Consider the following 26,776-nt stretch of genomic DNA (forward strand, 5'->3'; position numbering starts at 1 on the left):
AGTGGGCTTACCTGGCACCCGCAGTCTGCCGGCAGGCTCCAGCCTCTGGCAGGCCAACCCAGGCATCTCCCTTCTGCGGTCCAGCTTCTCCACCTGAAGCTGGGCGGGCGGTCTGCACAGTTTCTCACTAAGGCAACTGGCCTTCAATTTCAGTTGTTCTTTGGGCAGACCTTTGCCAGCGAGCCCTGCAAGACTAACACTCTGAGCCCCAGTTACTGTCCTCTGTCTCTTGGAATCTAGAAGAGAGAAGTACACGGTTGGAGCCCCACCATCCAGCTTAGTGCCCTCTTCACAGATGAAGGAATAGCAGGTGTGGCCCCCTGGGACTGCTCAGACTGCAGTTAGGTGGGTTTGGGTTCCCTTTCTGGCTCTGCCAAGTGGACTGGTAACCGCACCTGACCTTGGGTAGGCAAGCTGCTTAACCTCTCTGCACCTCAGTTTCCTCGCCTGAAAAAATGGCAGTAATAGAACCTGTACAAGTGATGTGCTCAGTGCTGTGTCTGGTTGAATGTTGGAACCTCTTATTTCTGCTGCTTATGGCACGGCCCTACAGCCCCTCGGAGTTCTTTTTTTTTTTAAAGGTTTGTGGGGATCAAAAGCAGAAATCGATGGGGCTGTCTCTGTTGCAGCTGACAAGCTAGTTGGACGGTGTGAGAGTTAAACAAATATACAGCTGGAGACATGTTTCAACTTGAGAATAAATGGGAAGAATCCGACCACGATAGAAGCAGTTTTCCCACATCCGGACCGTCAGAAGCCAGCCTCCGCCGTGCTCTAGCAGGTCGTCGCGGCCTCTTCCCTTCCCAGGCAGGGATTAACAGACAAGTTATTGCTGGTGCAGAGGTGCCGGGCAGCTCCACCTTGAGACACATCAGCCAACCTGGCGGGGCCTTGGGAGCTTTTCTGTTGAGGCGCGAGCCTCGCTTTGGGGCACTGTGGCCTCCCTGCCTGCTGCTGCAGTGGGGAGCAACCCAGGAGACCTGGAACACGGTCCAGTAGGGCTGCCTGTGATGGACGACCCCGCAGCAGCATGGCCCCTCAGCCACCGCAAGAGCTGGCAGGGCTCCTGATGCCAAGGGGGAGGCTATGGAGCATGTGTCCTCTTGCAGAGTGCCCCCCTGCTGCGTGTCCTACACACAGAGAAGGGGTTTCCCAAATACCACTCCAGTTAAGAAATTGAACCCTCATATTGTGGAAATGCCTCTGATTTTAGAGTGATTACGTCTGGAACTGTTGAGTCTCCCCCAGTCACTTGTTCCAGTGTGCTGTCCTCTAAATTTGATCTCGACTCATTATAAGGAATAACTCTAAGCCTTATTATATCAGGAACATTTATTTTGCCATAGCCAGGTACTGTTCTAATGTGCTTTCCCTCATGTGATTTCCACACAACCCTGTGAAGTAGGTACCGTTATTGTCCCCATTTTACAGAGGAGGAAACTGAGGTGCAGAGAGGTAAGGTAACTTGCCTGGGGTCGAGTTGCTCATAGGAAGTAAAGCCAGGATTTGAAACCAGCTTCTGAAGTGTTTGTACCCTTTCCTTCTCTGCAGCATTGCTTGTTGTTTAGAGGGACCCCCACTCACAGGTGAAATGAACTCCTTTCTAGTTTAAGCCCTGTGTCCCAGGCAGGAGGGTCACTGCTAAAGGTGACCTTTTAAGAGTGCTGGAAAGAAAACCTGTCCAGTGCTCTGGACAGTTATCCTAGAGGATCCCCAAGGTCCCTGCAGTGTGTGGGGGGCCTCTGATAGCCCGCCGAGTTCCAGCCCAGAGCCCCTTGAGAGATTACACAAACGTTGGAGGGAAAACACATTTCTGCCCAATGAAACTGTTTCCTTAAGATTATTGTGAAACTTATTCTTTTTAACATTAAACATTACGTCTAGTTTCTTAAACGATTTTCAACTCTGCGAGATTAGCCAAAGATTCCCTGTTACCAAAGCTGATTTTGCAGTTAGCAAGGCAAATAGAAAGTCTGCTCTGCTGGATCTGAGCCCTTTCTAATATCCTCCCCTAACCTCCTTAGATGTTTTTGATCTTTGCATATCATCCTAGCTGTAAGCTGCTTTCTGTATTTTCTTTAAAGATCACAGTGCTCATCTGTTCTCTGGTTTTTACCATAGTTAGAATGGTACCTATTTGAGTGATATATTGTTCAAAAAGAAAAGGCTGTTTAAGACACCAATCATTATTTTGGATGAGAATAGAAAGCTCCCGTAACCCCAGGTATGGTTCCCCTAGGTGTCCCTTTCAGGCTGTTGTGAGCAATTGAGTAAGTGTTGTCCGATCAATAGGCATTTTGTGACTGGATGGCCATGGACAGTGGGTTTTGCCAGGAGGTGCTGCTAAGCCACTGCTGTAGGTTGAAGGCAGGAGCAGGACAGTGGGGCAGATTGGCAGCCCTCAGACCAGAAAGGACCTTAGAATGTTGTCCTGGAATACATTGTCCAGACACTTGGCCTCATCTGGGTGGAAGGAAACACAGTGGTGTGGAATCAAGTCATGAACTTTGACAGTTGCGCTTGGCCACATAAGACAGCAGGATGCAAGGGGATTCTTCTCTGCTGCCTCTTTATGAAACATCTAAAGATGTGAGCACTGGGCCTCCTAAAATCCTCAGAGCTTCTCTTCTGACAGATTTAGCAGGGTCTTATTACCATGGCTTTCTTCCAGTAAACCTAGAAAGTATCTCACATTCATCCATAAAACAAACCATGGGGATGACCGTAAAGGAACTCAGCCCCATTTTACAGGTGGGAAGGCTAAGGCCTTCAGAACCCCACACCAGCTTGGAGTCCAGGGAGGAATAGAGGCAAGGCCAGGGCTGCTGGCTTCCAGCATGGGGTTATATAACTGCAACTCCTCAAGTCCTTGGAAACTGAGGCCAATTCCCTGGAAGATCATTCTGTTCTCTCCTGTTTTTTCAAGAATAGAGCCAGCTTGATCACTGGCTCTGAAGCTCGTGTCCCGTTTTCTTTCTTCCACAAACTGAGTGCCTACGATCATGATCCTTGTTCAGTCAAGTTGTATTCGAACTTGCCTGGACCTCCTATTTTTACATAAGTTTGGCTTTTATTTTATTTATGTGTACTCTTATCTGTTTCCAAAACGGATTTGAGAAGATTTACAACAAAGGGAATACACAGTAAAATGAATGCAGTAGAAAGAAAAACAGAAAATCAGAACCAAGGAGAGGAGGCAGAAGTAATAGGACATCTAGAAGAGTGAGCATAATTCCTGTGATTGGGCATCATATTTCCTGGCTTCAGTATCAGAAATGCAGAGGTAGCTTCCTGCTTTGTGGGGAAGAGAGAGATTTCATAAGGTTATTTCTTAGGACAAATCTCATTAAAAGTCAAGAGACCCTTTTCCTGGCACTACAGGCAGTTCTTCACATGAGGCTTGATATCAGGGCCTTAAGTGTTGTAGTGGACAGATTTTACATGTTCGGCCAATGAAGAAAGGAGGTGTGATAAGGTTATTCACAAAAAAACTCGGATGGAAGTTGAGGGTTAAAACACAGCTTGAAGAAGGCAGATAAGCTAGTGAGCAAGCTCATGTCATCTACAGATGGCACTTCCCTGCAGCCTAACTTGACTCAAGGATAAAGTTGAGTCCTCTTCCCTGAATGAGCAGGTAGCCTGTCACTTAGGCTGCTTAGGAGGCAGAATTAATAGGACATCTAGAAGAGTGAGCATAATTTCTGTAATCGGGCATCATATTTCCTGGTTTCAGTATCAGAAATGCAGAAGTAGAAACTAGGTAGCAGGAATGCTGAAGTGAGGGCTCTGGTGCGGGGATATTCTCCACGGTTTGGGGTTGGGCCACAGGCTTCAGAAAGCAGATGGCTAGGCCGCAGAACTGATGACATATTCTAAATGCTGAGGGGCCCAGACAATTTCTCAACAAAATGCACAGCCAGCTCCATGCACGTGGAGGGGCCACATGCAGCCTGCCACCGTCCACGGGGCACTCCTCTGTGGAAGCAGCTTCAGGCAGCTCCCATCCCAAAGAGTGGTTGGCTTGAGCCCTAGAGCTGAGCAGAGAGGGTTCTGATCTGGTCATGTCCCAACACAAGTCACCCTCTTTGGCCATGAAGACCCTCAAACCAGCTCTTGCTGTGGGGGTGTCTAGCACCTTGGTGACACTATCCCCACCTCTGACTGCGTGTGACAGCTGTAGACTTGCTCCCCACACTTTGTGTTCCCTGTCGTCATATTTCTCAGGGATTTGAGGGGCCCAAGAGGAGGCCCAGTGACCAGGGAAGGGCCTGGTCAGGAAGGCTGGGGCAAGGGAGTGCCTGTTGTGCCAGTCCAGGCGCTGGGGAGGGCAGTGAGCGCTTCTGTGCTGGTCTCATCCAGTGAGAAAGGCAGAGGTGCTGTGGGGCCACGGCCGGCAGAGCTCCAGTGGCCTCGCCATGCTGGTGAGCCGTGAGGTAACCCTCATATGGCGGACAGGACTGGCTTGCTGACTGAGGCAAACCCAGCATGAACCAACCAGGCTGGCCTCTGTGACTCCCGAATAAGATCACCCTTCCGCAAGGGCTTCCCTTGTAGCTCAGTTGGTAAAGAATCTGCCTGCAGTGCAGTAGACCCGGGTTTGATCCCTGGGTCAGGAAGATCCCCTGGAGAAGGAAATAGCAACCCACTCCAATATCGTTGCCTGGAAAATTTCATGGACAGAGGAGCTTGGTGGGCTGCAGCCCATGGGGTTGCAAAGAGTCGGGCACGACTGAGCAACCAACACTTACTTACTCCCCATGGGTTGACCATAGCTCTGGAGACAGGTGGCTTTTCGAACAAGTAAAAATACCTCAGCTTTGAAGAATCTTTGACTTGTCATTCTCTTAAATGAATATTTATTGGAGTATAAGTGCTTTACAATGTTGTGTCAGTTTCTGCCTTGTGGCAAAAGTGAGCCAGATATATGTTTACATCTATCCCCTCTGTTTTGGATTTCCTTCCCATTTAGGTCACCACAGAGCACTGGGTAGAGTTACCTGTGCTGTACAGCAGGTTCTCATTAGTTAACCTATTTTATACACAGGAGTGTGTATATGTGGCCTGGTAAAGAATTCACCCACCAAAGCAGGAGACCCAAGAGACGCAGGTTCAACCCCTGGGTTGGGAAGTTCCCCTGGAGAAGTAAATGGGGATCCAGTATATTCTCCAGGCAAGAATACCCACTCCAGTATTCTTGCCTGTAGAATCCATGGACAGAGGAGCCTGGCGGGCTGCAGTCCAGAGGATCACAAAGAGTTGGACACGACTGACTGAGCACACACGCACGGTGTATATATGTCAATCCCAATCTCCCAATTCATCCCACCACCCTTTCCCCCCTTAGTGTTCATATGATTATTCTCTACATCTTTGTCTCCATTTCTGCTTTGCAAATAAGATCATCTATACCCTTTGGGCTTCCCTGGTGGTTCAGATGGTAAAGAATCTGCCTGCAATGCAGGAGACCCAGGTTCAATCCCTAGGTTGGGGGGAAGATCCCTTGGAAAAGGGAATGGCTACCCATTCGAGTATTATTTCTTAGAGAATTTCATGGACAGAGGAGCCTGGTGGGCTGTAGTCCATGGGGTCGCAAAGAGTCGGACACGACTGAGCAGCTTTCACTCACATACTCTTTCTCCAGATTGCACATACATACGTTAATATACAATATTTATTTTTCTCTTTCTGACTTAGTTCACTCTGTATGACTTGACCTGTCATTTTGAACCTTAATGAGGATAGAACGAGCCTCTGGAACAAGGTGTGATGGAGTCAGGAGAAGTGGCCTTAAGTGAAAACACAGCTGTGGGGTTTATAGACGCTGCTGCAGGGAGGCGTCATCCAGTGGGATCGGCCAGCCTCGCTATAGACTTTCCAACACTAATGAATCGGGAACTCCATGCTGAACAGGATTTAGTTTGATGGGTCGCTGTGCCAGCAGATGGATGTATTTTTCTTGAAAGACCAAGGTGCCAGAAATCTCCATGATTACGTTACTGGAGCAAGGTTCTTTTTTGTGGTTTGTGCCGCTGAGCGTCAGGACTGCAGGATTCTCTTGCTCTTTCTCACTCTTATTTTTTCCAGGTCAGAACCAGAGCTTGGGGTGGGGAGGAAAATCCTGCTGAATGAGCAAGTTCTTTCTTAAAAAGCTCTCTCCAAGTCCAAAAAGACTTCAGTGGACTTAGGAGAAAGAAACTTAATACATTGCCATAGAATCACTGTGAACCAAGCGAAAGCCAAGTCCACAGCATCTTTGTCTTATAAAAGAAAGCAGAGAGGAGATGGAAAAAAAGGAAATAATGCTGAGGAAATCCAAACCAAATAACGAAAACTAAAGAAGAAAAACTAATGATCACCTCAGAGAGAACGTGAAGATTTCCTTCGAATAAGATTTTCTCAATTTGCAAAACCAAGGCTCAGGTAGCAGTAACTTTTCTGTTCTTTTTTAAGTATGCCATAAATAGCATACCTGAGATGTTTGAACTGTGATGGGATTTGCCACTTTGGGCTTCAGGAAGAGTTGGACACCCTGCAGGACCCTTGGACTGTGAGAGAAAAGTCAGCCATGAAGAGGCTGGAGGTGTCCCAGCCTGGTCCCTGACCTGCATTTGAACCTTGGTCCTAATAGCTAGCAGATTGAAGCAAGCTCGCAGGCCTCCTGCAGAACCCATGTTCGTTTGAACCAGAGCAGTCCTGGCCCCAGATCCAGCACTCTGCTTTCACCAGCTACCTCTCTCGTTACACCCCTGTGAGAGGAACTCAGAGTGGGGTCATGGGGGTCACCCTTATTCAGTCACCAAGCAGCCTGCAGAGAGGGAAACGGCTCTCTTCTGCATGGCCTGCAGGTGCCATCCAGACCATGGCCAGAAAGAGAGCTGGGTGCCCATCAGAGGCTACCTTGGTTCTGGACAAGACAGGCCATTCCTAAACTTCTTAATGTGTCTCTTACCCTTCTTAGGTCAGGCCAGCATTTTAAAAGCACTGGAGTCTCTGAGGTATTACTTAGCCATTTGGAGTTTAGTACCACATGGCCTGTGTGTCTGTTCCCCAGGAGTGTGGCTGTTTGGGAATGCCAGCTGTGCACCTGAGCGGACTAAAGACCAATTTGCTCATTAGCCTGGGGGAACATCTCACAAGCCGCCCTCAGCCATCTTTCTTGTCCAGTCCCATTCCTCTCTTCCAGTTATTCTTATGAATGTAATCCGGCCCATTGGCTTCCCTGGGCTGATGTACAAAGAAGGGTCCCTTTCCTTTCATGATTATGTTAAATGACTCCGTGGACCCCTCTGCTGCTTGGCCTGGGGTGTTCGTTCTTCCCCTGAGGTTCACCCGAAGGCCCTTCCTCAAGCAATGTCTGAGAGCCCTGAGGAAGCCTTCCTCAGTCCTGAGTCAGTCACTCTTACTGCTCACCTGTTGCGCCAGCTGGGAGGATGGCCTGTAGTCTCGCTTACCAAGACCCAGAGGGGCTGAAGGAGGACCTTTGCAGGCCCAACAATCCCAACAGGGCCTGCACCCCGCATTCCCACAGCCTGTGGGGGGCCTCCAGCCTCTTCCACTCACCCCAGCTCCTTCAGGTCACCCACAGTGCCGGCTTCCCCAGGGCCCACCCTGAAGCAGGAAGGCAAGGTCAGAAGGGGTCCCAACAGAAGTCTCTGCCCTCCTCTGGGGTCTAGCCTGAGCCCCTGGATGCCATAGGCTCTTCTCTTCCTGCTAGAGAGACTGGCTCGTCCTTTGTCCAGAAGAAAGCCTTGCCTCTAAACAGACCCATTTAAAGCCTCCCTCCTCTGCTGATGGAAGCCAACAGAGCAGCCTTGTCACTGCCTTGTGGTTCCTTTGCTGCCTTCCCTCCGTACGCAGAACAGGAATGTCGTGCAGTTGGAAACTGTCCTCCCAGGGAGAAGGTTGACTCATAGTGGGCTCTTCTGCTTGACATGGCACTGCTTCTGGAAAGGGAAGGCCGGACCTCATGACGTCTCGGAGCAGCTGTCATCTTGGCAGGCCAGCGGCCCAAGCCGAGCCACTCGGTGGACGGGCCCTGATTAGAGCCAGCACTGGCACAGAGGGTGGCCTCTAGGCCTGCCTGTTTCTTTACCATGCTTGGCTCATGAGGCGTCTTCAGTAAGTACTGTGGAGTGATGGACTGAGCGCCTCTTCAGAGGTGCTGTGAGATGGGAGCCCCTGGGCACCGAAAGGACTTGAGCTGCTGCTGGCAGTCTGGAGGTACAGCAACTGAAGGGGGGCAGACATGCACAGGCTCTCTTTACAGAAGTGAGGACTTACAAACTCCATGAAATGAGGTCACTTCAGGAGCCTGCAGGGGGCATGATTCTGTGTCTGTAAATGAAATGACCAGAGCAGTTAGTAGTTGACAGGTAAACAAGATGCTCTGAACCTCCACTCTCCAGTTCAGCTCAACGCCAGGCTTTGGACACCTGCTGTGGACAGAGCTAGGGCACTAAGTGCCCAGGGTACCTGGTGAAGCTCCCACTCCTGATCCCTTGGATGCCCTGGGGAAGAGCAGCCATGCCTCCATTCCCCGGAGGAGGGAACTGGAAGATCCACTCTTACAGAGAGAATCTCAAAGGATCCATGAGATCTTGCTGGGACAGACCGGAAGGGCTCCCTCAGAAGCACACGGAAGGGCCTGGAGGTGTGACGTGCCTGGCACTGTCCAGGCTCGCAGTGAGCAGTGCGGTTTGGAAGGAGAGCGTCGAGCCTTGTGGCAGGAGGAGGCTGGGCCGCTCTTCCCATCGAGCCGACTCGAGCTTCTTCTCCAAGACTTCATCCTCTCCCCCGAGGCCCTCCCTGGTGGGTGCACCTGCCTCAGCACTTGCCACCCCATCCGACCCTCGGTCACAGTCCATGTTCAATTATGTTGACAACCAACCCCCAGAAGAACTGGACTGTGTTTCATTCATTCCTATACTTCCAACATACAGACAGCAGGAGAAGCCATCAAAGGTCCTTACAGAGGGCCGTGTCATCAGGCTTGTGTTTAGAAGGATGACTCAGCTGCATTATGGAGAGTGGATTAGAGCGAGCGGAGCCAAGGAAGTGGAGCATGTTGGTGTCCTCGAGAGAAATAGTGAGCTGTTACAAAGAGCAGCCGAGGCCCGGGAGGCTGGCAGGGAGCAGGCTCGGCTCTTGTCAAGGCCCTGGCTCTGCTCTTCTCAGGTCTTTTGAGTCTGCTTCCTTCCTGAGCTGGCTTCCTCCTCGGGCTGGTAGCAAGCAGGTTGCAACAGTTCTGGCCCTCGTGCTCCGAAGCACCCAGCAAACATTGGCCTCCACTGGATCACATGTCCGTTCCTGAACCCATTCCTAGGGCCAGGAAATGCCATGCACTGACTGGCTTAGGTTCCAGTTACTGGAAGATGTGTGAGGTCACCTTAGAACTGCCAGGCCCAGCCCTGGAGACTGGATCTGCTTCCCTCCGAGTCCCCTGGCCTGGGGCAGGAGGGTGTAGCAGAATGAAGCTAGAGTCTCGTGAGGAAGGAGGAAGTGACTGCTGGACATGCTCTTACGTCCACAGAGAGACCAGTTGGACTGATTCATTCATGTAGAACTGTGCACACAGTAGGTGCCTACACACACCCACACAACGTGAACACCTGCAGGACACGCCTTGTGGATTGCTTTATCTGGGAAACAGCATATCATCATCCTGAATTGATACCCGACCTCTCACGGAGGACCCCACCCCCCCAACACCCCTAACCTCAGACTCTCCATTTCTTGACCTTTCCTTCGATCTTATGATTGACTGTTCCATCTCCAAGATCATATACAACCTACTCTCTGACCACAGCCCCCAGGCCCACCCACTCCCTCATCCAGTTCAGTTCAGTTCAGTTCAGTTGCTCAGTCGTGTCTGACTCTTTGCGACCCCATGGACTGCAGCATACCAGACTTCCCTGTCCATCACCAACTCTCGGAGTTTACCCAAACTCATGTCCATTGAGTCAGTGATGCCATCCAACCATCTCATCCTCTGTCGTCCCGTTCTCTTCCTGCCTTCAATCTTTCCCAGCATCAGGGTCTTTTCAAATGAGTCAGCTCTTCGCATCAGGTGATCAAAGTATGGAATTTCAGCTTCAACATCAGTCCTTCCAATGAACATTCAGGACTGATCTCCTTTAGGATGGACTGGTTGGATCTCCTTGCAGTCCAAGGGACTCTCAAGAGTCTTCTCCAACACCACAGTTCAAAAGCATCAATTCTTCGGCACTCAGCTTTCCTTATAGTCCAACTCTCACATCCATACATGACTACTGGAAAACCATAGCCTTGACTAGATAGACCTTTGTTGGCAAAGTAATGTCTCTGCTTTTTGATATGCTGTCTAGATTGGTCATAACTTTTCTTCCAAGGAGTAAGCGTCTTTTAATTTCATGGCTGCAATCACCATCTGCAGTGATTTTGGAGCCCCCAAAAAATAAAGTTTGCCACTGTTTCCACTGTTTCCCCATCTATTTGCCATGAAGTGATGGAACCAGATGCCGTGATCTTTGTTTTCTGAATGTTGAGCTTTAAGCCAACTTTTTCACTCTCCTCTCTCACTTTCATCAAGAGGCTCTTTAGTTCCTCTTCACTTCCTGCCATAACGGTGGTGTCATCTGCATATCTGAGGTCATTGATATTTCTCCTGGCAATCTTGATTCCAGCTTGTGCTTCTTCCAGCCCAGCATTTCTCTTGATGTACTCTGCATATAAGTTAAATAAGCAGGGTGACAATATAAAGCCTCGACGTACTCCTTTTCCTATTTGGAACCAGTCTGTTGTTCCATGCCCAGTTCTAACTGTTGCTTCCTGACCTGCATACAGATTTCTCAAGAAGCAGGTCAGGTGGTCTGGTATTCCCATCTCTTTAATAATTTTCCAGAGTTTGTTGTGATCCACACAGTCAAAGGCTTTGGCGTAGTCAATAAAGCAGAAATAGATGTTTTTCTGGAACTCTCTTGCTTTTTTGATGATCCAGCAGATGTTGGCAATTTGATCTCTGGTTCCTCTGCCTTTTCTAAAACCAGCTTGAACATCTGGAAGTTCACGGTTCATTTATTGTTGAAGCCTGGCTTGGAGAATTTTGAACATTACTTTGCTAGTGTGTGAGATGAGTGCAATTGTGCAGTAGTTTGAGCATTCTTTGGCATTGCCTTTCTTTGGGATTGGAATGAAAACTGACCTTTTCCAGTCCTGTGGCCACTGCTGAGTTTTCCAAATTTGCTGGCATATAGAGTGCAACACTTTCACAGAATCATCTTTTAGGATTTGAAATAGCTCAACTGGAATTCCATTACCTCCGCTAGCTTTGTTCGTAGCAATGCTTCCTAAGGCCCACTTGACTTCACATTCCAGGATGTCTAGCTCTAGGTGAGTGATCACACCATTATGATTATCTGGCTCATGATGATCTTTTTTATATAGTTCTTCTGTGTATTCTTGCCACCTCTTCTTAATATCTTCTGCTTCTGTTAGGTCCATACCATTTCTGTCCTTTATTGAGCCCATCTTTCATGAAATGTTCCCTTGGTATCTCTGATTTTCTTAAAGAGATCTCTAGTCTTTCCCATTCTGTTGTTTTCCTCTTATTTCCACTGATCACTGAGGAAGGCTTTCTTTTTTTTTTTTTAATAAATTTATTTATTTTAGTTGAGTGCTAATTACTTTACAATATTGTAGTGGTTTTTGCCATACATTGACATGAATCAGCCATGGGTTTACATGTGTTCCCCAGCCTGAACCACCCTCCCACCTCCCTCCCCATCCCATCCCTCTGGGTCATCCCATTGCCCCAGCCCTGAGCATTTGTCTCATGCATCAAACCTGGAATGGTGTTCTGTTTCACATATGATAATATACATGTTTCAATGCTATTCTCTCAGAACGTCCCACCTTCACCTTCTCCCTCAGAGTCCATAAGACTGTTCTATGCATCTGTGTCTCTTATTCTGTCTCGCATATAGGGTTTTTGTTACCATCTTTCAAATTCCATGTATATGCATTAGTATACTATTTTGGTGTTTTTCTTTCTGGCTTACTTCACTCTGTATAATGGGCTCCAGTTTCATCCATCTCAATAGAACTGATTCAAATGTATTGTTTTTAATGGCTGAGTAATATTCCATTGTGTATATGTACCACAGCTTCCTTATCCATTCGTCTGCTGATGGACATCTAGGTTGCTTCCATGTCCTGGCTATTATAAACAGTGCTGCGATGAACATTGGGGTACACGTGTCTCTTTCAATTCTGGTTTCCTTGGTGTGTATGCCCAGCAGTGGGATTGCTGGGTCATATGGCAGTTCTGTTCCCAGTTTTTTAAAGAATCTTCACACTGTTCTCCATAGTGGCTGTACTAGTTTGCATTCCCACCAACAAAGTAAGAGGGTTCCCTTTTCTCCACACCCTCTCCAGCATTTATTGCTTGTAGACTGTTCTTTGGAACTCTGCATTCAAATGGGTATATCTTTCCTTTTTTCCTTTGCATTTGGCTTCTCTTCTTTTCTCAGCTATTTGTAAGGCCTCCTCAGACAGCCATTTTGCTTTTTTGCATTTCTTTTTCTTGGGGATGATCTTGATCCCTGTCTCCAGTACAATGTCACAAACCTCCTTCCATAGTTCATCAGGCACTCTGTCTATCAGATATAGCCCCTTAAATCTGTTTCTCACTTCCGCTGTATAATTGTTAGGGATTTGATTTAGGTCATACCTGAATGGTCTGGTGGTTTTCCCTACTTTCTTCAATTTAAGTCTGAATTTGGCAATAATGAGTTCATGATCTGAGCCACAGTCAGCTCCCAGTTTTGTTTTTACTGTCTGTATAGAGGTTCTCTATCTTCAGCTGCAAAGCATATAATCAATATGATTTCGGTATTAACCATCTGTGATGTCCATGTGTAGAGTCTTCTCTTGTGTTGTTGGAAGAGGGTGTTTGCTATGACCAGTGCATTTTCTTGGCAGAACTTTATTAGCCTTTGCCCTGCTTCATTCTGTACCCCAAGGCCAAATTTGCCTGTTACTCCAGGTGTTTCTTGACTTCCTACTTTTGCATTCAAGTCCCCTATAAAAAAGAGGACATCTTTTTTGGGTGTTAATTCTAGAAGGTCTTATAGTTCTTCATAGAACTGTTCAACTTCGGCTTCTTCAGAGTTAACTGGTCGGGGCATAGACTTGGATTACGATGATATTGAATGGTTTGTCTTGGAAATGAACAGAGATCATTCTGTCGTTTTGAGACTGCATCCAAGTACTGCATTTTGGACTCTTGTTGACTGTAATGGTTACTCCATTTCTTCTAAGGGATTCTTGCCCACAGTAGTAGATATAATGGTCATCTGAGTTAAATTCACCCATTCAGTCTATTTTAGTTCGCTGATTCCTAAAATGTTGACGTTCACTCTTGCCATCTCCTGTTTGATCACTTCCAATTTGCCTTGATTCGTAGACCTAACATTCCAGGTTCCTATGCAATATTGCTCTTTACAGCATCGGACCTTGCTTCCATCACCAGTCACATCCACAACTGAGTGTTGTTTCTGCTTTGGCTCTGTCTCTTCATTCTTTCTGTAGTTATTTCTCCACTGATCTCCAGTAGCATATTGGGCACCTACCGACCTGGGGAGTTCATCTTTCAGTGTCCTATCTTTTTGCCTTTTCATACTGTTCATGGGGTTCTCAAGGCAGAAATACTGAAGAACCCCTTGAACCCTCATCCAGTGAGTCTCACAAATCCTCTCCTTGGCTTCATGGATACCCAGGAGGCCCAATGGTTAGCAACGTGGACCACACTTCGGTCTGTCACTTGCTAATTCCCTTAAACTCTTCTGTAACATGTGGATAGGAACCAACCTCGAAGGGTTATTGAGAGGACTAAATAAAACCACACATGAAAGGTGCATGGGACAGAGGACGTATTCAAAAAATATTAGCTCCATACAGGACATCTTTCACCCAGACTCTTATCTTTTCTTCCAATCAGTCTTTCCCATTTTTTTTTCCTGCCAGTGCCCCTAGAGAGTCACTGGTCCATCTGTTGCCAGCATTGCACCTCTGCTCCCTTAATCCCACAGATAGAGGGCAGGAGGAGAAGGGGCGACAGAGAATGAGATGCTTGCATGGCATCACCGACTCAAATGGACATGAGTTTGAGCAAGCTCCACGAGATGGTGAAGGACAGAGAAGCCTGGCGTGCTGCAGTCCATGGGGTTGCAAAGAGTCAGACACAACTGAGCGACTGAACAGCAACAACAAACTCCCTTGATCCCTCAGACCTATTCTTCCCCCAGATCTTTCTGGGCAAATGGTCAGCTCTGCACCAACCTAACTTTCTTCATGCCAGTGTCTAGATTGCTAGAAAAAAAAATCCCCTGAGAGGATGGTTGCTACAGTAACTTCTGACCCCGTGACCTCAGCTAGACCCTTAATGCTCCCTGGCAATCATCATGCTCTCCCCTAGTCAGCTGTCTTTCTTACTCTCCACAGAAGCCATTTCAGACTGGCAATTCTCCCAGCTTCCGTTCCTTCTCTCACAAAACCCTCTGATTTGTGCAGATAATTCGGCCTCCTAATTTTTAGAAAATAATTATCATCAGGCTGAAACATTCCAAACCACCACATTTCCCCATCCCTAAATTCTAAATCCCTAGATAGATCTTCATCGCCACCCTGCCTTCCCTGCTGTCTACAGTGGAGAAAGTGTCTTCCACTTGCCTGTTGGCTTCCCATGCCCTCAGTCATCTAAGACACCTTGACGCCTATCTCTCTCCTGTGTCTTCAGTTCCTCCCCCTATAGTGCCTCCTTCATACTAGTAGTTAGTGTTAGTTGCTGAGTTGTGTCTGACTCTTTGCAACCCCCATGTCCAGACTCCTCTGGCCCTGGCATTCTTCAGGCAAGAATATTGGAGTAGGTAGCCATTTCCTTCTCCAGGGGATCTTCCCTCCTTCATATCTGCATGTACACAAGTCCCTGTCATCTTACAATACACTCATCTCAGTTCCATCTCCTATTATTCAACCCCATTCCATTCCATTCGTCTTGGCTCTTCCCTACCACTGTCTAATGTGCTGAGTTAACACACTCAAGATCCCTGTTTCCTCACATGCTACTTACTCATTCAACTCATCACACCCTGGTCTCTGCTCCCACCAAAGTCAGCTTGTCCAAAATGTCCTGAGTGTTCTTGTTGCTAAATCCAACAAGCTCTTGGCTTGTTCCTGTCTTCCTTGACCTCTTAGCAGGATTTGATGCTTCTGACTGCTCCCTTCTTAGGATATGTGCCACCTTGGCTTCTAACTCAAGGCTACCCATTCTGTTTCCATTGTCCAGCTCTCAAATACAGTTGTGCTGCCAAAAACCTCATTTTTACTCCACATACTCTCTTGGGACAGTCTCATCCACTCCCATGGCTTCGGTGCCATCTTCCTTTCCACCCAAAGGTTCCCAAATTTGAACCTCCAGATAACAGTCTTGCTTGTAAAATTCATAATCACTTATGTAGTTCATTCTGGTCATCTCCACTAAGATGCCTCTTAGGCACCTTAAAATCAGCACTCCTGACCCAGTTATTCCTCCTTGTCACAGTAACTAGCAACACCATCTGGGCTTCCCTGGTGGCTCAGCTGGTAAAGAAACTGCCTGCCATGCAGGAGACCCTGGTTCAATTCCTGGGTCCGGAAGATCCACTGGAGAAGGGAACGGCTATCCACTCCAGTATTCTTGGGCTTCCCTGGTGGCTCAGATGGCAAAGAATCCACCTGCAGTGAGGGAGACCAAAATTTGATCCCTGGGTTGGGAGATCCCCTGGAGGAGGGCATGGCTACCCACTCCAGTATTCTTGTTTGGAGAATCCCCATGGACAGAGGAGCCTGGTGGGCTGCAGTCCATGGGGTCAGACACAACTGAGCAACTAAGCAAACAGCACAGCAACACCACCTACCCTACTGTCCACAGCCAGGAACCTCAGATGTTGTCTTTGACACCTCCCTCTCTCTCAGTTTATATCCAGGCCATCACCAAGCCCTATAATTCTGGTAAGGTGGAAAGAACATAGGTTTTGGTTGAAATCCTAATTATGGTTTGACAAATTACCTTTCTCCACCACAAGTTCCTCACCTTTTAAAAGGAAATAGTAATACTGAATTCAGATAGTTGTCGTCAGCATAAAGGAAAGCCTTTACTTGGTAGCATTTCAATAAATAGGAGTTCTCCATTCAATAAATATGTGTGTTCTTCTGTCCCCGTTTCCTCTTCCCCCACCCCCTCACCACCTCTACTCACTCACCATATTGAGTTTGGTTGTTGTTTTTTTTTAATTTTGGCTGCCCTGGGTCTTCATTGCTGCACACAGCCTTCCTCTAGTTGAGGCAAGCAGGGGCTACTCTCTACTTGCAGTGCATAGCAGTGCCTTCTCTTATTGCAGAGCACAGGCTTTAGAGTGCTTGGGCTTCAGTACTTGTGGCATGCAGGCTTAGTTGCTCCTCGGCATGTGGAATCTTCCCAGATGAGGGATCAGACCTATGTCCCCTGCATTGGCAGGCGGATTCTTAACCACTGGACCATCAGGGGAAGTCCTCATCATATTGTTGAATTATATATAAATAGTTTGCTAATTAAGAGTTCAGTTCAGTTGTTGTCATGTCCAACTCTTTGCAACCCCATGGACTGCAGCATGCCAGGCTTCCCTGTTTTATCACCAACTCCCAGAGCTTGCTTAAACTCGTGTCCATCGAGTCAGTGATGCCATCCAACCATCTCATCCTCTGTCATCCACTTCTCCTCCTGCCTTCAATCTCTCCCAGCATCAGGGTATTTTCCAAGGAGTCAGTTCTTTACATCAGGTGGCCAAAGTACTAGAGTTTCAGCTTCAGCATCAGTCCTTCCAATGAATATTCAGGACTGATCTCCTTTAGGATTGACTTGTTTGATCTCCTTGCAGTCCAAGGGACTCTCAAGAGTCTTCTCCAACACCACAGTTCAAAAACATCAATTCTTTGGCACTCAGCTTTCTTTATGGTCCAACTCTCACATCCATACATGGCTACTGGAAAAGCTATAGCCTTCACTAGATGGGCCTTTGTTGGAAAAATAATGTCTCTGCTTCTTAATATGCTGTCTAGATTGGTCATAGATTTTCTTCCAAGGAGCAAGAGTCTTAATTTCATGGCTGCAGTCACCATCTGCAGTGATTTTGGAGCCCAAGAAAATAAAGTCTCTCACTGTTTCCCTATCTATTTGCCTGAAGTGATGGGACCAGATGCCATGATCTTCGTTTTTTGAATGTTGAGTTTTAAGCCAGATTTTTCACTCTCCCCTTTCACTTTTATCAAGAGGCTCTTTAGTTCCTCTTCACTTTCTTCCATAACGGTGTCATCTGCATTTCTGAGGTTATTGAGATTTCTCCCGGCAATCTTGATTCCAGCCCTGGAATCAAGGGCTTGTGCTTCATCCAGCCCTGCATTTCTCATGACTTACTCTGCATGTAAGTTAAATAAGCAGGGTGACAATATATAGCCTTGACATACTCCTTTCCCAATTTGGAACCAGTAAGTTGTTCCATGTCTTGTTCTAACTGTTGCTTTGACCTGCATACAGATTTCTCAGGAAGCAGGTAAGGTGGTTTGGTATTCCCATCTCTTTAATAATTTTCCAGAGTTTGTTGTGATCCACACAGTCAAAGGCTTTGGCGTAGTCAATAAAGCAGAAGTAGATGTTTTTCTGGAACTCTCTTGCTTTTTCTGTGATCCAATAGATGTTGGCAATTTGGTCTCTGGTTACTCTGCCTTTTCTAAATCCAGCTTGATCTGGAAGTTCTCAGATCACGTACTGTTTGGAGTATGTACTTGGTTCATGTATTCTCTTGGAGAATTTTGAGCATTACTTTGCTAGCGTGTGAAATGAATGCAATTGTAGAGTAGTTTGAACATTCTTTGGCATTGCCTTCCTTTGGGATTGGAATGAAAACTGACCTTTTCCAGTCCTGTGGCCACTGCTGAGTTTTCCAAATTTGCTGGCATATTGAGTGCAGCACTTTCACAGCATCATCTTTTAGGATTTGAAATAGCTCAACTAGAATTCCATCACCTCCACTAGCTTTGTTCGTAGTGATGCTTCCTAAGGCCCACTTGACTTCACATTCCAGGTTGTCTGGCTCTAGGTTAGTGATCACACCATCGTGATTATCTGGGTCTTGAAGATTTTTTTTGTATAGTTCTTCTGTGTATTCTTGCCACCTCTTCTTAATATATTCTGCTTCTGTTAGGTCCATACCATTTCTGTCTTTTATGATGCCCATCTTTGCATGAAATGTTCCCTCAGTATCTCTAATTTCCTTGAAGAGATCTCTAGTCTTTCCCATTCTATTGTTTTCCTCTATTTATTTGCACTGATTGCTGAGGAAGGCTTTCTTATCTCTCCTTGCTAGTCTTTGGAACTCTGCATTCAGATGGGTAGATCTTTCCTTTTCTCCTTTCCCTTTAGCTTCTCTTCCTTTCTCAGCTATTTGTAAGACCTCCTGAGACAACCATTTTGCCTTTTTGCATTTCTTTTTCTTGGGGATGGTCTTGATCACTGCCTCCTGTACAGTGTCACAAACCTTTGTCCATAGTTCTTCAGGCACTCTGTCTATAAGATCTAATCTCTTAAAGTTGAATCTATTTGTCACTTCCACTGTATAATTGTAAGGGATTTCAAATCCAGTAGTCATGTATGAATGTGAGAGTTGGACTATAAAGAAAGCTGAGCACCGAAGAATTGATGCTTCGAACTGTGGTGTTGGAGAAGACTCTTGAGAGTCCCTTGACTGCAAGGAGATCCAACCAGTCCATTCTAAAGGAGATCTGTCCTGGGTGTTCATTGGAAGGACTGATGTTGAAGCTGAAACTCCAATACTTTGGCCACCTGATGCGAAGAGCTGACTCATTTGAAAAGACCCTGATGCTGGGAAAGATTGAGGGCAGGAGGAGAAGGGGATGACAGAGGATGAGATGGTTGGATGGCATCACCAACTCAATGGACATGAGTTTGGGTAGGCTCCGGGAGTTGGTGATGGACAGGGAGGCCTGGCGTGCTGTAGTTCATGGGGTTGCAAAGAGTCAGACACGACTGAGCGACTGAACTGAACTGAACTGAGTGGTCTGTTGGTTTTCCCTACTTTCTTCATTTTAAGTCTGAATTTTGCAATAAAGACTTCATGATCTGTGCCACAGTCAACTCCCAGTCTTGTTTTTGCTGGCTGTATAGAGCTTCTCCATTTTTGGCTGCAAAAAATATAATCAATCTGATTTCTGTATTGGCCATCTGGTAATGTCCATGTGTAGAATCGTCTCTTGTGTTGTTGGAAGAGGGTATTTGCTATGACCAATGCATTCTCTTGGCAAAACTCTATTAGCCTTTGCCCTGCTTCATTTTGTACTCCAAAGCCAAACTTGCCTGTTACTCCAGGTATCTCTTGACTTCCTACTTTTGCATTCCAGTCCCCTATGATGAAAAGGACATCTTTTTTTAGTGTTAGTTCTAGAAGATCTTATAGTTCATCATAGAACGGTTCAACTTCAGCTTCTTCAGCAATAATGGTTGGGTCGTAGACTTGGATTAAGAATTAAGTTTTCCAATTTTCCTCTGTGAGTAAGGACAACAGATTTTATCACATCATGTTTCTCATAAAGACTTTGGAAAATGCAAAGAAAGTCAAGCCATCACTGTTGCAGTCTTGAGAGTCTCTTGGACAGCAATGAGATCAAACCAGTCAATCCTAAAGGAAATCAACCCTGAATATTCATTGGAAGGACTGATGCTGAAGCTGAAGCTCCAGTACTTAGCCCACCTGATGAGAAGAGCCAACTTATTGGAAACGATCCTGATGTTGGGAAAGATAGAAGGTAGAGAGAGAAGGGGATGACAGAGTTCAAGATGATTGGAGGGCATCACCGACTCAATGGACATAAGTTTGAGCAAGCTCCTGGCGATGGTGAAGGACAGGGAAGCCTGGCATGCTGCAGTCCTCGGGGTCGCAAAGAGTCGGACATGAATGAGCAATTGAACAACAATTGCTATTGCCATTTTGACATTGTTCTTTCCAGTCTTCTATGCCGTCTGTGTTTTGTTTTTTTTAATGTAATTTTTTGGGGGTATGTGATCAAATATGCATCTTGCTTCTTTTCATCTAACCGAAATATTTTCCCAGGTTAATAAAAATTCTTTGTAAACCATTTAACAGCCATATACTATTCTGCATCTGACTCTAGTATGGTTTATTTAACTATTCTGCTATTTCTGGTTTTTCAGTCTTTCCAATAAATAATACTGAAGTAAATAGTTTTAAATAAAAGAAAACTCTTTCCTCCTACACTTATGATACTTTTCCAAGCCATAAATTTGTAACTTGAATCACTGAATCGAAGGATTTAAAAATTTCTAAGCAGTGGAGTCTTTGAAATGGACTAAATGTATATAGACCTGAATTTAGCTACAAAAAGGAAAGTAAAGAAAAAAAGGGGGGTTGTAAATAACAGATATTTGTAAATAACTGTTTTCCGTTTTACTGAAAGAGGGCTGGGAAGATCCAAGCAGTGCTCTGTGGGGAAAACATGCCTTTGACTTGAAGTTCCTGGCTCCATGCTGGTGAAGCAGGGCTTATTTCTGCTTTTGTATTTTCATCTGGGTCAGTGAGAGGACAGGCCATTCCTACAAGCTCATGTCCCTCTAAGGAAGAGGAAAGGCATCCAGAATCTAATGATGCAGATCAGTAGTTGTGTCAGCAGCCTTGCAGATAAAAAAAAAAGTTATAATAATATTCCTCCTAATGTGCAGTTAATTTTACTTAAAAATTTCCCTGGTGATTTTTTTTAATTTAATTGAATTATTTTGGCCACACTGTGTGGCTTGCAGGATCTTAGATTGAACCCCAGACCATCACAGTAAAATCACCAAGTCCTAACCACTGGACATCCAGGGAATTCCCTCCCTGGTGATGTTTAAACCCAAGAAATTTGTAAATCTGATAACTGGCTCTGCATTTGGAAATATTAGAGCTGCCCTAGCCATCTGGGCCCCAGTGGGACAGACACAACTCACAGAGCTTCGGCTTCTCAGCCACAGTTGAACCTTCCCCTCAGAATCTGGAAAGAAACCAAGATATCATCACCAGAATCCTTGTTCCTGATCTTCCCTAATCAGAAAAAAGCTAAGGAGCGCCTCCAAGTCAACATGGCCAAAATCAGACAGACTGCCTGCCCATCCCCGCGTTCAGTCCTCCAGCTCGGCAGTGGAACCACCACCTGCCTGGTTGTTTACATCAAAAACTGGAACCATCCTCGACTTCCTGTTTTCTATCCTCACATTCTCCAACACTGAATCCATTAGCTTATTCTGTCCATTCTGTTCCTGAACCTTAATTCAAGATCTCACATTGTCCATTTCTCTCATCTCGCCCACCTGCCCTCTGGTCCCAGCCCTCACCGCTCACCTGCACTGCTCAGTCGCCTGCCACAGGGGCTCCTACTTCTGCTGTCTCCCCTGCGGTCTTTTCTCTATGTAACAGACAAAGGGATCCTGCTAAAATGTAACTTTGGTCGTGTCATCTACCCCTTTCTTAAAACACGTCAGAGGCTTCCCTTTCTTAGTAAGGTAAAGAAATTCCAACATGGCTGAGAAGGCCCTGTGTACCCTGCCCTGGCCTTCCTCTCCAGCATCATTGCCAAACGTATGCCCTCCGCCCCCAATCCATCCTTCAGCTCCTGCAAGTCCTGCACCCAGGGCTCTGCCAAGGAGGGCCCTCTTCTCTCCCCTCCATCCTTCCCACTGTCTAGATAACCCCGCCTTCCCACTTTCCCAGTCTAGGTCAGGTTATTTACCCCTGTAGAAACACAGGAGGTTTATTTTCCGTCTTCAGAGAACCTATTTAAAGTTTCATTTATATATTTTATATATATATATATATATATATATATATATATATATATGATTGGTTCCAAATAGGAAAAGGAGTACGTCAAGGCTGTATATTGTCACCCTGCTTATTTAACTTATATGCAGAGTACATCATGAGAAACGCTGGGCTGGAAGAAACAAGCTGGAATCAAGATTGCCGGGAGAAATAGCAATAACCTCAGATATGCGGATGACACCACCCTTATGGCAGAAAGTGAAGAAGAACAAAAGAGCCTCTTGATGAAGGTGAAAGAGGAGAGTGAAAAAGTTGGCTTAAAGCTCAACGTTCAGAAAACTAAGCTCATGGCATCTGGTCCCATCACTTCATGGGAAATAGATGGGGAAACAGTGGAAACAGTGTCAGACTTTATTTTTTTGGGCTCCAAAATCACTGCTGATGGTGATTGCAGCCATGAAATTAAAAGACGCTTACTCCTTGGAAGGAAGGTTATGGCTAACCTAGATAGCATATTTAAAAGCAGAGACATTACTTTGCCAACAAAAGTCCGTCTAGTCAAGGCTATGGTTTTTCCAGTGGTCATGTATGGATGTGAGAGTTGGATGGTGAAGAAAGCTGAGCGCCGAAGAATTGATGCTTTTGAACTGTGGTGTCGGAGAATACTCTTGAGAGTCCCTTGGACTGCAAGGAGATCCAATCAATCCATCCTAAAAGAGATCAATCCTGGGTGTTCATTGGAAGGTCTGATGTTGAAGCTGAAACTCCAATACTTTGGCCACCTCATGCGAAGAGTTGACTCATTGGAAAAGACCATAATGCTGGGTAGGATTGGGGGCGGGAGGAGAAGGGGACGACAGAGGATGAGATGGTTGGATGGCATCACCGACTCGATGGACATGGGTTTGGGTGGACTCCGGGAGTTGGTGATGGACAGAGAGGCCTGGGGTGCTGCAATTCATGGGATCGCAAAGAGTCGGACACGACTGAGCGACTGAACTGAACTGAACTGAATATATAAATGTTTTTTCCATTCATCAGCACAATTATGTGATGGATGTCTGTCTCCTCTACTAAACCATAAGATCCTCTCTGCTACTGTTCTCTGCTCTTTCCCCATCAGCTCACTCAGGGTCTGGCACCAAGTAGGGGCCTTAATAAAAGTTGGTTACTCGCTGAATGGAGAACTTGAGTCCTGGTGACAGTTCTCCTTGACACCCGTGTCCCTGTAAGGTGCGGGCCCTTCCCAGGGCGGGCAGGCCAGGTTCTCCACAACACATCCTCTTGAGGGAAAGTGATTTTGCTTGTTTTCTTATTGTTGTTTTTCATTTCAGCTGTCAGAATGAACAGAACACATTACCTAAAACGTACTCGTTTTTCTCTTCTCTCCTTATGCAGCTAAAGCTTGCTTTCACTCTGGACCACGAGACTGGGTTGCCTCAAGGATGTCATGTCTACGAGTACCGAGACAGCAACAAGTAAGCCACTCTGTGGGAAAGCGTGTCACCTGACCCTGTCCTGTGGAGGTAGCACCCCGGGGCTTCCATATACGTGGCTTCTTTGACTAAGAGATCCTCAGGGAGGCAATCACACTTTTTGTGACTGTACTAGAAAATAGCTGGCACAAAAGTATTTCTTCTGTAAAATCTCTTTTGCCCTTCTGTATAGCGTGTGAAAATACTTGTGTCAGAGCAGATGTAATGTATTAGAAGTATTGGGTTGGCCGAAAGATTAGTGCAGGGCTCACGGGAAAACCTGAACGAGGTTTTTGGCCAACCTAATATATTCCAAAGCAAACCTTCCTTTCCAGGCTCCAGCTCTTCTTGACTGCGCCCCCCCCCCCCACTTCATCTCCAATCATGTGCTTGCATATTGGGTTCACTGTGTGACTTTTGTTGTAGTTCAGTCTGACTATACTGTTTATAGGAGTTTGTTGTGATAGTCCACCTGCCTTGTGAATTTGTTTTCAATTTTTTAAAATAATTTTTATTGGAATATAGTTGATTTACAATGTTGTGTTAGTTTCTGCTGTCCATCAAAATGAATCAGTTTTCCATATGCATACATCCACTCATTTTTTAGATTTTTTTTCCCAGATAGGTCATGACAGAGTAATGAGCAGAGCTCCCTGTGCTATATAGTAGGTTCTTGTTAGTTATCTATTTTATATATAGTAGTGTGGATATGTCAGTCCCAGTCTCCCAATGTGTCTCTCCTCCTTACCTTGGGAATTGTAGAGATGGGCCATTCCTGGGTACCTACAGAGGTTTAAGTTGGTGACCTTATTACAAAGATGGCTCCTGGCGTAGTTTTATACGCCTCTTTTCTTCATCACAGACTGCCTTCTTGACTGTGCGTGTTTGCCTCTGGGACAGTGAAAGTGGTGATGAGTGAGGTGAGGGGTATGCCCTGAAGAAGACGATGACCGTGATGAATGGTGAAGGCAGCTACCATTGAGCACCTACTGTGTGTATCACAGTCAAGGGGTCAGTCAATTCCATCGCTCAGTCATGTCCGAGTCTTTGCGACTCCATGAACTGCAGCACGCCAGGCTTCCCTGTCCATCACCAACTCCCGAAGCTTACTCAAACTCATGTGCATAGCGTCAGTGATGCCATCCAACCATCTCATCCTCTGTTGTCCCCTTCTCCTCCTGCCTTCAATCTTTCCCAGCATCAGGGTCTTTTCCAATGAGTCAGTTCTTTGCATCAGGTGGCCAAAGTATTGGAGTTTCAGCTTCAGCATCAGTTCTTCCAATGAATATTCAGGACTCATTTCCTTTAGGATGGACTGGTTGGATCTCCTTGCAATCCAAGGGACTCTCAAGAATCTTCTCCAACACCATAGTTCAAAAGCATCAATTCTTCGGTGCTCAGCTTTCTTTATAGTCCAACTCTCACATCCATACATGACTACTGGAAAAACCATAGCTTTGACTAGATGGACTAGTCAAGGGATAGTACTGTAATTAAGTGTTATCCCACTTAATTCTCATGATAACCTGAAGAATTTTCTTCTATTACTATTGTTTTTGCAGAAACTGAGGTCTAGGGAATGTAAGTAACTTGTTCAAGGTCACTTGCCACAGCTGAGTGTGAGGCAGGGTCAACATTATCACATTAACTCTGGGAAGAAAATAGATGAAAGACAACTGATGTCCCGAGGTGCTACTCAGTGATGATAAGAATAGTCCCAGCCTGGACATGAGGGCTAATTATTTAAGTATCCAAGCTGGTTAGTTTTACTCAGTGGAAGGATCAAATAGGCACATGCCAATGGAACCCTCTAGAAGAAAACTTGCATCTTCCTCAAGAATTCTTGCTCTGTTACTGGTGGCAGATGGGTTACTGAGTGCCTTCAAGACCAAATCTCCATTCAGATTACTTTCAAGGTGTTATTCGTCTTTGTAATTTATCCTTAGGAGAATGCTATCCCAAGCTATTGTGTACCTGCAATTTCCACCAAATCAGTCATTCAGGAAAGTTGACCAAGCATCCTTTAACACCATCACTCTTCTTGGATGACTCTGTTTCTGGAAAAGAGTTGCAGGATTTCTAGGCCATCGTGTCAGAAGGCAGCCCTTCACATGACAGATTGTGGCCCCGGAAACACAATGGTGTCAGGTTCATGGCCTGACTCTGCTCTTTGGAAATAAGGTTGACAGAGTTTCTGTTCAGTGGGAGAAGGACACTAGCTTGAAATCTGTGTCTGAGCAATTCAGAGGCCTGGTGACAACAGCTTACATTGTCCTTGAAGCTGATCAGAGAGAAGAGCCAGCTCTGTTTCCTGGCCTAATCCTCAATTCTGATAACTAGCATGTTATCAGACAAAGCAATGTAGGAGAGAATGTAGGAGTTGTGAGTATTGATAAGCTTTGACTGAAGACCTGTAAGAGAAAGCCTTTGTGTAGGAAACTGGGTAGGAGCCATGATCTTGGGAAGTGTGATAGATGCCTCGGTGGCCCCCTCTGCAGTTTTCTCTTGCTCCTCTTAGAGGCAGCCTTGGTGTTCGTTCTCAACCTGTGGACAAGTTTTCTAATCTCCCTGAGCCTCAGGTTTCTTCATCTCTTAAAAGCAATGGGATTAATGATACTTTTCTGGCAAGATTGTCATGGGGATTCAATGGGGTGACACTGTCGCCAGCCTAGCACATAGAATGCCTGCAGTAAGTGTTGATGGCCTTTCCTTCCCAAACAGAAAAATCATCTCATGACTCCCCTCCTGTTTTCCAAATGCCAGCAGGGCTGCCTCCATGAGCTACGGCTGCAGCTTGCAGAGTACTGATTGGGGCAGAGGCTGGTGCACATGCCTCTTGCAGGCCTCAGCCGTGAGCACTCTGTCTGAAGGCAGACTAGAGTCCTCTCCCCGCTGTGACCTTGAAGTCAAGAGTGGAGAACCCCCTGAGCTTGGCTGAGACATTCTCCTCTCCCCCCTGGCTCTGCCCTGTCTGTGTTTCTCTGTTCACTTTCAGGGACAATTCCTTGACTGCCTGAATCTCAACAGCAGTGTTTAGGAAGTGAGATTTCAGCCCAGTCCCTAAAGGACTCATGTTGTCTCAGCCAAGAAAATGAAAGCAACAGCAGCAGAGAAATAAGGTTCTACATATAAAAGAAATTAGTGAATATTACTGTTGTTGTTTTAGTCGATCAGTCTTGTCCAACTCATTTTGCGACCCCGTAGACTGTAGCCCACCAGGCTCCTCTGTCTGTGGGATTTCCTAGGCAAGAATAGTGGAGTGGGTAGCCATTCCCTCCTCTAAGGGATCTTACCAACCCAAGGATCAACTCCAGGTCTCCTGCATTGCAGGCAGATTCTTTACTGCTAAGCCACCAGGGACGCCCCAGCTGAATATTAGTTGGGTACAATTAATTACTGAAACTCCTACTTTTATCTGGGTAT

General features: G+C 46.2%; 1 protein-coding gene across 7 annotated transcripts in view; it reads left to right on the forward strand.

Annotated features, from left to right (window-relative positions):
* DIS3L2 (DIS3 like 3'-5' exoribonuclease 2) overlaps positions 1-26,776 on the forward strand; it is a 365,476-nt gene that overhangs the window by 300,078 nt on the left and 38,622 nt on the right. For all 7 annotated transcript variants that reach the window (XR_014080899.1, XR_014080898.1, XM_081585674.1 and 4 more), the window contains one exon: positions 23,277-23,356. Coding sequence is in view for 5 of the 7 variants with exons in the window: in XM_081585674.1 (XP_081441800.1) it covers positions 23,277-23,356 (80 nt within the window). In the remaining 2 variants the exon portion in view is untranslated. The remainder of the gene's footprint in view (positions 1-23,276; positions 23,357-26,776) is intronic.

Source organism: Giraffa tippelskirchi, chromosome 3, assembly GCF_054371585.1.
Source record: "Giraffa tippelskirchi isolate mGirTip1 chromosome 3, T2T-mGirTip1v1.2.pri, whole genome shotgun sequence".
In the NCBI taxonomy this organism is placed as follows: Eukaryota; Metazoa; Chordata; class Mammalia; order Artiodactyla; family Giraffidae; genus Giraffa; species Giraffa tippelskirchi.